The 12,158-nt window shown below is 33.3% G+C and overlaps 1 protein-coding gene across 8 annotated transcripts in view; it reads right to left on the bottom strand.

Annotated features, from left to right (window-relative positions):
* The window catches only part of LOC145252842 (opioid growth factor receptor-like protein 1), a 109,353-nt gene that overhangs the window by 38,511 nt on the left and 58,684 nt on the right, over nt 1-12,158 (bottom strand). For all 8 annotated transcript variants that reach the window (XM_080112830.1, XM_080112836.1, XM_080112829.1 and 5 more), the window contains one exon: nt 11,421-11,499. In XM_080112830.1, coding sequence (XP_079968956.1) covers nt 11,421-11,499 — 79 coding nt within the window. The remainder of the gene's footprint in view (nt 1-11,420; nt 11,500-12,158) is intronic.

Genomic DNA, 12,158 nt, shown 5'->3' with positions numbered 1-12,158 from the left:
TATAACATTAGAAAAGCACTTGAGGCTGAGAACAGATATTAAACGCCAAGTCAAGAAAGCATAAAAATAATGTTTTTATAACTGGGCATTTTTCAATGAATGGAAAAAGACGGATTTAATAGAAAATCTATTACTGTAATGTTTTAGTGAAGTAGTGTAGTTATGGCTATGGTGTCATAAAACTGTCTTCCAAAGAATTATCTCTCTTTTTTAAAAAGGAAGCAATTCTTAGGAATACAAATCTCAGATATGATATCTTCTTTTGAGGAAAAGGGTAATAATGTAATTGTCCTAATATGAGAAAGTCTTCCCAAAGATCACCTTCTCCCTTTTTTGTATATGTTGTCATTATATCATCCTACCAGGCATTAACTCCTCGTTTAGTGTGTCAGTGTAGTACACGTTTGTTCAATCATTGTGACACTACCCTTACTGATATTACCACCTTCATTTCTTGATAGATGGATCCTAGCAGGTTTATTCCTCCTTTGGGAGGGGTTGGCTAGTGTAGTATATTTTCATTCATTATAATAGATTCTTGCCACACATTACCTTCTCTTTTATTAGTGGAGAGCATAGTATATGCTTATGATACAGTACTCCTAGGATTACTTTCCGATCTTTTGGTGTAGGTGGCGTATTAGTTAATTAATTCTAACCCAAATTTTCGAATAACAACTACCTTAGCACTTACTTTTAAAACAACCTTTCGTAAGAGTAAACAACCAAAACAAAGTCAAAATACTAAAGATTAATCTCAATGCCTATTAACATTACACTTATCTGATTTTCTTCTGACATTTCAAAGAATAGCTATCTTTAAAGTTATTTTCTTCTTTTTCAAAGCATTAACAATATGAGGAGACATCATTAAAGTATCACCTTTACTATTTGAAAGAGTATTCTTAATTAGTAAAAAAAAAGAACATCTTCTTAATTATTCATAAAAAAATTAGACATGCGCAAAGATAGCTTTCTTTTACTTCACAATATTATATCAAAGGAATATACTTATTTCAAACATACTCTCTCATAAACATTGCAACATATTTTATTGTATATCAACAGAAGTATTTTATTTGTGCAATTATTTATTCATTGGATTACCTATCCTCTTTTCCTATTTTACTGGAAAATATTTGAATTGATTTATTAATATATAATTTAATACTTATTAAAGATAATTATTTTTTCCTTCATTATTTGATGTAATTTTGCAGTGGTTTTGCGTTGAGGTTTAACAAAGATGTTAGTTTCGGGTTCAAGAAGAACCACCTCCATGCTACTACATCCATTATCATTTACTATATTCTAAGACCTTTTAAAGAACTGTTCTTAACATCCACCTGGGCAAATACTATCTGAGAATCATTTTGGAGACAGAACATTTCTATTAGGTATAAGTTAGAAATTGATCGATACGCTATTGTCCCATTAGCTTGTTTAAGTATGACGACTCTTATTTTATTGATAAACCCTCTCATACTTTCCAAAACTTTGCCCAACATCCAAAACGATCTAGATTTATTTATGGACTTGATTAATATTATATTCAATACTTTTATTCTATTTTCCCATTTATAAATAAATATAAATATGCAAATATTCCTGCCATATTCTCTTAGACTTAAATAATTTTCATACCATAATGTTTTAAAATTATCTATTAATTCCTCCTGCAATTCTAAGGTTTATTCAATAAGTTTGGTTCAGGTTGCTTTTGTCATACATTTTCCTCTTCAGATCTTAAAATTAAAGAAGAATTTTCATGTATTTCTAAAAATGAGTTTAGGTTATAAATTGCAAATTAGCAGAACTTGATCTATTAGTTAAAGGTCAAGAATTTATAGCCAATTCAATATTTGATAATGTTGTTAAAAGTTCAAAATAACTAAGGTTTAGTCTTTCTATGATCTTATATAAACAATTTTTAAGAACTTTTATTAATCTTTCCCAAGTAAAACCAACCCAAGAAGAATATAAAGGGATTCTGATGTGTTATATATCAGACTTTCAAATTTGTCCTGAAATCCCTTTGATAACTTTCAAGAATACCACCTTCCTTTTTAAAAGTTTTAGCATTATCGCTATACAATATTTAAGATAAGGAGTAGATATTACGAAACTTCTTAAAGGTCAACACAAAATTTCCAGTGGACATGCCAGATAAAAAGTTCAAAATGGGCTGGTTTTATATTAAGACAAGTAAAAATTAAAGCAAACCTTTTAACTGTGTCTTCATTTACGTCATCTTTCACCCCCAAAATTGACCATAACTTACTTAATTTACTCCAACATAATTAAAAGGTTTTACTAAATTCATTTGATGCTTAGGCATGTCCACTACCTAAGGATATTTATAAGCCAATGCGTTATACTTTTTGGAGATTGTGCAATTATATATTTCTGGTTTTACAGTAGGGAATCCAGAAGCCTTGTTTGTCGCAAATAATTTAAGGTCCTACCTGTTCTCATATGCTGCACTTTAGTATGACAATACTTAATAAATAAGAAGTTAAAGTAATTTCCCTTGCACAATAACACAGCGTTGTATACATCATAATTAAAATATAAACATTTACATATCGTTCCGTTGGATCTCAAAATTTCATTAGAGTTTAAGAATAAATTAAAATTAAAAATCAAAGTATGGATATTGTATTACTTTTGGCTTGTAATTTTATAATAAAAGGCTAATTTCCCTTGAAAAATTTTATCTCTGAGCAATCCTTATCTAACATATTTTGGCCTTTTGTAATGAATTATCGCCCGTTTACTTTTTCTTACAAAATGGTTAAAATATCAAACTTGTTCATTTCAAGAATTTATGATAATTATAATATTTAATAATATCTAGAATTCCAGTATTTATTGTGACTTAAAACTTTAAAGTTAACATTAACTTTACTCTTATTAAGGGATGTACTCATTAAAGGAATGTCCGCATGGCTCTCATCAGGGAAATGCTGTTTGCAAATGATGCAGCATTGGCGGACCATTCTGAGGAAGCCCTCCACCAACTAATTGAGTGCATCGAGTTTGGTGTGACAATAAGCCTTAAGAAAACAAAGGTCATGGCTCAAGATGTTAGCAACGTCCCCTGCATATCCATTGGCAATGACACACTGGAGGTGGTGAACAACTTCACATATCTAGGCTCTATTATTTTCAACAACCTCTCACTCGACGCTGAGCTAAACACTGGTATCGGGAAAGCAGCAACAGCTATGACCCGCCGGACCACGAAACCGTAGAATAGTAACATGCTGACCATAAACACAAAGATGAGGATATATTAAGCCTGTGTCCTCAACATCTTACTCTACGGCCATGAGACATGGACCCTCTACAAATATCAAGAGTTGTCACAAAATATATACAAACCATAGAATTCATTGTCATCCCTATATATATCCCCATATCTATAAATATAAAAGCGAAAATGTATGTATGTATGTGTGTTCGCTTTTTCTGTATGTCTACAAAAGGCTTTTTTCAAAGAAGCGGTCGGTCGGTTCACAACTTTTTAAAACTTTTTATATTACATATAAATCGTAATATCTCACAGTTAACAACGAAGCTCGGCTGTCTATTTAATTTGCTCGATTTCGGGAAGATAAATATTCAACATTTGTCGCTCGCTGCATGTGGGTTAGTCTTTTTCCTATAACATCTTAGGAAAATGAAAATAAAAAAAGCGTTCTGCAGTAAATGAATACTATCCCGCAGTTAAACTTGACCTCATTAACTCATTAAAATGGGCACCTCCTAAATCCAAGTAATTAAATAAATTCAAACGTGTTTCTGTTAGCATATCGCGGTGGGGCAATGGTTAACATTGCACGTTTTTGTTTTTTTTTTCACACTTTAATTTACAACTTTGCCTCAAGGGTTCGGGTTCGATCCTCATACTTACTTTTTTTTAACCGCCCCACCCCACCCCCCACCCCAGGAGTTTCCACACACACCTCCAAACACCCGGGCAACGCTGGGTACCCCTCGCTTGTCTATAAATATAAAAGCGAAAACGTATGTATGTTTGTTTGCTTTTTCTGTCTGTCTACAAAAGGCTTTTTTCAGAGAAGCGGTCGGTCGGTTCACAACTTTTTAAAACTTTTTATATCACATATAAATCATAATATCTCACAGTTAACAACGAAGCTCGCCTGTCTATTTAATTTGCTCGATTTCGGGAAGATAAATATTCAACATTTGTCGTTCGCCGCATGTGGGTTAGTCTTTTTCCTATAACATCTTGGGAAAATACTATCCCCGCAGTCAAACTTGACCTCATTAACTCATTAAAACGGGCACCTGCCAAATCCAAGTAATTAAATAAATTCAAACGTGTTTCTGTTAGCATATCGCGGTGGGGCAATGGTTAACGTCGCACTTTTTTTTTTTCACACTTTAATTTACAACTTTGCCTCAAGGGTTCGGCCCCGAAGTTTCCACACACACTTCCAAACACCCGGGCAACGCCGGGTACCCCTCGCTAGTCTATATATATAAAGCGAAAATGTATGTATGTATGTTTGGATGTCTGCTAAAAACTTTCGACAGACGCGAAGAAAATTCACAAACTCGGTATCACATCAAAGCTCCATCCTTTGCTCGAAAAATATCGAAAGATTGGCCAAAAACGTTAACTTTTTTCACCCCGAAATCGACAATTTTCGACAGGGGGGGGTCAACAAAAACGGTCCTCTTGTGACAATGACCGATTTTACGCATGCGTCAGATGACGTCGTGACTTGATTTACTTTAAATAGTTGAAAAACCAAACAAATTTCGTGAATGTCGTGTTAGCTCAGTTGGTTAAGCCTTTGGTTCATTATCTAAACGTTTTGGTTTCGAATTGTGATGTGAGATGTTTTTTTTTTCGATTTTTTAAATTTTAATATCGAAACAGGCTTATTTAAGCCATTTTTCACGCGTTCGTTTTTTCTGTTTTCATCGTTCATTTGCCTTACGTTAGTTTTTTTGTGTTTTTTTTCCCTGCTTAGTGTTAACGTTGTTTTCTTTTTTTACTTTGCTTATAACAAACAAACCTACGTCATCGTCGTAACGCTCGACGACTTCCGGCCGCGCCCCTGTCAATTTGGTTCTTAAATAAATTCAAACATCTTTCACTAACTCATTCTGGCTGGCCGATTTTATTTTCAAACTTCACCTCAGGGCTTCGGGTTTGATCCCCCCCCCCCGGTTCTTTTTTATTTAACACCACACACACACCTCCAAACACCCGGGCATCGCCGGGTACCCCCGCTAGTATAAATATAAAATGAACTCATTTTTCCCCTATGATTTTGACCTTAATAGGATTAAAAATCAAGACATTTCATGCAAATGTAATATGCACAAACTGCAGCACAATATCTGAGGTGTGTTACAGGCATATTGCCTCTCCACTTCCTCGATAATCGTAGATTTCTATATTTTTTCTGCTGAGAGTTCACTGCCGCAATAGGTTAAAATCAATGGAAGTAGTAAAATCTTTTTTCTCTAATTAATTTTTCCTTCAACTGCCACCACTTACACCGTTTCTGGGATCGGTCACAAGGGACAGTTATGAAGAAAAGCCAGTTTGGAGTTTCTTTACTTCGTAGTTGCTTAAAAAAAACTGGAATGGAATTTTACCATGCCTTTCCATTCTATGCTTCCTTTTGGGTGAAACACACCACGGAATTAACCGATACTGACATTCCCATAAACATTAATTCTTATCCCAAGCTTACTTTTACGTTGCTTAACTACCATTTATATTACTTCAACAAATTGCATAGCATACTATTCAAACACTCTCTTACAGAAATTCGTGTTCTGCAATACGATTTTAGTTTACACATAGAAAATCGCGTTTACTGAAAAAACCCCGAAACGAACTAACCTTTGATTCCTTATTTTACTGCAAACTCAATTGGTCTCCAACCCTTACTTACTTATCCAACTTTAATTATGACACGTTTGTTTCTCTTTCAGCGTAGCCTCATCGAATAATACTTAGCAGCCGATATTCAGGTAAATGCACTTTTATATCACATTGCATTATACAACCGTTCATTTCTTCCATGTAATTTTATCGATTATGCCATTCACGCTTACAAAATGTATAGTCCGTTTAGGCTTACCCCGTTCACTGTCTTCCACTGTAGAATGCCGGATTTCAATAGTTTCATTTTACGTTTTTCTTTCTTACATGAAATACACTAACATACCCCAAACTAGCCGAAAACAGTTGCCTAAAAACGCAATTAAAATTTCCTACTTCCTTCCTTTCAAATTTTTCTCTTAAAAAAACCCCCATATGCATTCAGTTTCACTTATTCGCCAGCGAATGGGGGGGCTGAAACCATAAATTATAATTATTAGTGATTCTTTCTATTTTCTGCTCAAAAACATTCAGATACAATTGAAAACAAAACATTCAGTTTCATCTGATTGCCAGGGGAGAGGGGAACAAATAAATACATAAATTGAGTTTCATTTCTTTGCTGAGAGGGGCCTACTGGGAACATAAACGATAATGTCATTTTCTTCCCAACATTTTTACACTAAAAAAAAAATTATTCTTTCCATTTTTTTTTTTTTATAAAATAAAAATATAAAACATCGTTTCCGTTTTATTTTGTTTTGTAGTTGCTTAAAAACACTGGAATGGAATTTTAACGTTCTTTTTCGTTCTATGCTTTCTACTGGGTGAAACGCACCATGGACTTAACCGAATCGAATTAACCTTTGATTTCATGTTTAACTACAACCTCAATTGGTCTCAAGTCTTACTTATAACACGTTTGTTTTTCTTTTAGCGTACCCTCATCCATGCACTTTCATATCACATTGCATTATACAACCGCTCACTTCTTGTTACTTAAAATCACTAAACTCAGTTGCAGTGCTCCGTGGCATAGTGGTTAGCATGCTGGACACTTCACATTATGTTTTCACGTTCGCGCCTACCTACCGTAGTTATTTTTTTTTTCTTAAACACCCTTTCCTTCATTAAGTTTATGTACGTTTTCTTTTCCATTTACTAACCTAGATTCCCTTGTATTTCTGTGCCAAGAACACAGTCGCCTACAAAACTGGAATGGAATTTAACACTTCCTTCCTTTCAATTATTTCTCTTAAAAAAAAAAAAACATAAATTTAGTTTTATTTTTTCGCCAGCGAGGGAGGAGAATGAAAACAGCGGTCGAGTGATTTTTTTTCAAATCTCAAAGGCTGTATATATATATATATATATATATATATATATATATATATATATATATATATATATAATTTGTTAATTTTTTATTGAGCCCATAATAAATTTACATTACTGTTTCCATTGGATTTTCACCCCAGGAGATGAGGTAGAGTACCAATTTCATCGGAATTTATAGGTGGACTGAAGTTTAAACTTATAGAAATGGATAGAAAGTTAAATGGGGGGGTATTAAATAGAGAGGGAGGTCGTGTGGTAGTGTGAGGAGGTTTTATATTAGAATTTCAGTTGTGAAAAGTTTGACTCAGCGGAGGCCACTGACCTGGTGGGCCTATTCATCCTCTACAATCTAACAAAACACATCACCAACAATAACGTGGAAATTTATAGAGATGACGGCCTAATACTAGTGGAAAACTCCAACGGACCAAAATGTGAAAGCGTCAAGAAAAAACTGATTAAGGAAATGAAGAAACTGGACCTGAAAATTGAGGTGACTTCTAATATAAAAACTGTTAATTTTCTCGATGTTACCTTTAACCTATCCAATGATACCTATGAACCCTATACAAAAAACACCACGTATCCCCTATATATATACCCCAGGTCCAACCACCCCAAACACGTAATTAACCATATACCCAAATCTATAGAAAAAAGACTAAGCACTAACTCCTCCAACTCAACTATATTTCATAAACACAAACCATTCTACGAGAGCGCTTTAAAAAAATGTGGCTACCCCAATACTACATTAACATATCTGGAACCTAACATCCCAAATAACAATACTACTAATATTAAGAAGAAAAAGAATAGAACCCGCAAAGTCCTCTGGTTCAACCCTCCTTACAATAATATGGTAAAATCTAAACTAGGCAAACAATTTTTCATGTTAATTAAAAAGCACTTCCCCCCCAATAATATTTTGCATAAAATCTTTAATAACAACACTATCAAATTAAGTTACAGTTGCACCAATAACCTTGAAAATATAATTAAAAAACACAACAACAAAATACTAAATAACAACAACAATAAAATTAACAATCAAAGCAAATGTAACTGCATTATTAAATCCAGATGCCCACTCCAACAAAACTGCCTCGCAACAAACGTAGTATATAAAGCAACTATTACTCCCACAGAAGACCCTAATAATAAAAAATTCTATATAGGCATCTCAAGTACCTCCTTTAAGGAAAGATTCAGAGTCCACAAATGCTCCATAAACAACTCTAATCACCGAAACAAAACTTCACTCACCAACCACTACCTACAGCTAACCAGAAGCCAACTCACCCCAACTATCACCTGGGAAATCCTAAAAAAAAAAAATCCAGCACTTGCAAATCAATTAACTCCCCATGTCATCTTTGTTTATATGAAAAATTATTTATCACAAATTTTAAAGACAAGGATAAACTTTTAAATAAAAATACGAAACATCAATAAATTGCAAGCACTACAAACAATATCTCCTTAGTAATTTTACTCCATTCCAAATATAAAAACTAGCATAACAGAAATATCCTACCCACTACCTCCTGGATACAACCAATAACCTTTACCTACTACTTTCCTACTTAATTATCTACCCTCACCTCTACCGCCCATTAACCTTGTTACATACATCTAATAACTTCACCAATTAATATTATCCGACTCATTAACCAATAATTCTACTTTTCCCACCTTTACTATCATCAATAATCATCCTAAATCCGCCTACCTATCTATTTTACCTGAACCTGCCCCCTTCTCTCTTTTTTCTCTTCTTTTCTCAACATATATTATCCTTAATAACAACGTCTACAAAATGTAAATACCGCATTAATTGCACTTCCCCCCCGGTCTATGTCGACCCCCCCCATCATTAATTAATAATTCCCATCTTTACTATCATCAACAATCATCCTCAATCCGCCCACAGCTGCCCCCTTCTCCTTTTTCTTTTTTCTTTTCTCAACATATATTATCCTTAATAACAACGTCTACAACGTCTAAATACTGCATTAATTGCACTTCCCCCCTTCCTCCCCGTCTATATAACCCCCCCCACTTTCCACCTTCTTACTATCATCAATAATCAACTTTAATCCGCATTAAATGTTTTCCCCCCTCCTCCCCCAGGTATATGTCGAACCCCCCCTTCATACCCTTCCCCCCCAGCATCCGCATCCATCTCGAATTATATAATTATATGTTTTAATTTTATGCAGATATCAATAACACCTCCAAAGGATCTAAAACCCGGCGTCCTCATAAAAATACGTTGCCATGGTGACAATATTTACCAACTGCTACGGTGGCTACTGATCACTTACTCCCACTCCCTCTTACACAACAACAGATACCATGACGCAAAAAAACTCTACTCCCACTACTCCCCCTAAGTATTTTTTAAAACTTTAACGTCTACTTTTCTTTCTTTCTTTTTTCTTTTTTCAAACGTATCTAATAGAAGCTCTTTAGCGTCTTTTCACAACTGAAATTCTAATATAAAACCTCCTCACACTACCACACGACCTCCCTCTCTATTTAATACCCCCTCAATAACTTTCTATCCGTTTCTGTAAGTTTAAACTTCAGTCCACCTATAAATTCCGATGAAATTGGTACTCTACCTCATCTCCTGGGGTGAAAATCCAATGGAAACAGTAATGTAAATTTATTATGGGCTCAATAAAAAATTAAAAAATTATATACCGCTCTATTAACATATCGAGCACTTTTATCGTTTTTTTTTTACCTTATTTTCCTTGAAAATATATATATATATATATATATATATATATATATATATATATATATATATATAAACTCAAGCAACTAATGGGAAAAGTATATATATATATATATATATATATATATATATATATATATATATATATATATATATATATATAATTGAATTTATTTATACAAACATTGATGGCTACATATGTGCATACATGTTTCTGTAATCACCCGCGTTGGGGGATTACGTCTTCAGGCCAAATATTATCGTCGATCTATATATATATATATATATATATATATATATATATATATATATATATATATATATATATATATATATATATATATATATAAGATGAAAAATAAAAGAACAACAATATATGCATATAGATGTTACATCAAGTACGGGTGTAAGATATGTAAACTCTTCATACCTAGGTATTTCGAAGCCTAGTGCTTCTCATCAGGAGACGAGGGAAGATGCTAGCTAACATATTAAAGATGCAACGTCTAGCGATAACTACATTAGGAGTGAAATAATGGGGCGTAAGAGGAAAATGTTTTGTAATATCAGCAATCTTTTTTCTCTATCGCATTAATTACTGAAGTTCTCCCATCTCCCTCCACAGTTTCTATATATTATTCTTTTCTTCTGATGATATCATTTACTCGGTTAGTTTAGTTTTGGGAGTGTGATGTAGTATCTGTCAGTTTTGATGATATTATCGTCCTAGTTTTTTTTTATTTGATGAGAAGAAATGTATTATCTATTCTGTTGTGATGATATTATCTTCCCAGTTTTTTTTTAGGGGGGGGGGTCATGTTTGTACATCATAATATGATCTTACCGTATCTTTTGGTGGTCAGCGTAGTATATATAAATTCATCATAGTCTATCCTCTTAGTCAATAAAAATATTCGACCTGAGAGAGCATATTTTTGCAAAATAATAAAAAATAATTAAAAATATATATATAATGTATAAATGTTAATGTTTGTTTCTGTATCTGTGTGTGGGAGTGAATTGGGGTGGAAAAAACTAAAAATGTATGGATATGTAAAATTTTGCAGGGAAAAACAATGAAAGTGTTCACGAATCTCTAAGAGCCTCCAATGTAAGCTGTAGCAGCAGAAATCCTCTTTAAACTTCAAATATATCCTATGTTGATGAAATTTAAATCATATGCATAAAACATTCCAGAAAGCAATGGAAGTTATCCGGAATCTCTAACTGAATTTTCTAAGGGAGCTTTTAAGACAAAACCTCGCCTATGAAATTTAAATCGTAAGTATAAAATAAAATGCTAATTTAATGTATACATCTGAGAGCAAGTTGAGGTAGCCTTTCATTTCACGGCTTTAAGATAGAGTACCTCTTCTTTCCTATGTCACACATGTTCTTAAAATATATGTTCACTAATAACAACGCAAAAGAAAGTATTAAATTAATATATACATTTTTACTTACCATTGAATGTAAGGATTAAAAGTATCCAGTTTTTCATAATCACCACTCCAGTTATTTAAGATATTCTCGATTAAATCGCCTTTGAAATAGCAAAAAAAAAAAAAAAATTTTTTTAAAGTTTTCTACGATAAAAAAAATAGGAATAGGAAAATAATTTTTACCATACCAATATACTATACTAGATTAATCCGATGAAAAATATTTTTAAAAAAATCAGTTTATATTTTTAATGCCATCATCATCGTCATCATCGTCATCGTCTTCGTTGTCATCTGCTGCTGCTGCTGCTGCTGCTGCTGCTGCTGCTGATGATGATGATGATGATGATGATGATGATGATCATCATCATCATCATCATCATCATGTTGCCATCTACAACGTCATAATCATCATATTCAGGCATTGAAACATCAAATCAATGACTATTTCACATAGGCCACAATGTTATATTTTGGGTTTCATTGAGAGAGTCTTATAAGTGATGCTTAGAAAGAGTCTTATTAGAGTATTTGTCGTTGAGAGAGAGTCTTATTACAAGTGATGCTGTTGAGAGAGATGTTGAAATGGTAAGAGTTCTAGGGAGGGATGTTGTGAGAGAGATTGTTCGTTCTATGAAGATTCATATTTATATTAAAACTGTTCATTACTTAGACGTGTAGATGGAATGAGAAAGCTCTTAGAGTGAGGAGATAGTGTTCAGAAAGTCTTAGTGTAGATATGAGATGTAGATTCACATTG

The sequence above is a fragment of the Euprymna scolopes genome, chromosome 29, assembly GCF_053919585.1.
Source record: "Euprymna scolopes isolate OS-2025 chromosome 29, ASM5391958v1, whole genome shotgun sequence".
NCBI classification, from domain to species: Eukaryota; Metazoa; Mollusca; class Cephalopoda; order Sepiida; family Sepiolidae; genus Euprymna; species Euprymna scolopes.
Note: the sequence above shows the minus strand (reverse complement) of the source record. Positions and strands in the feature narration are given on the sequence as shown.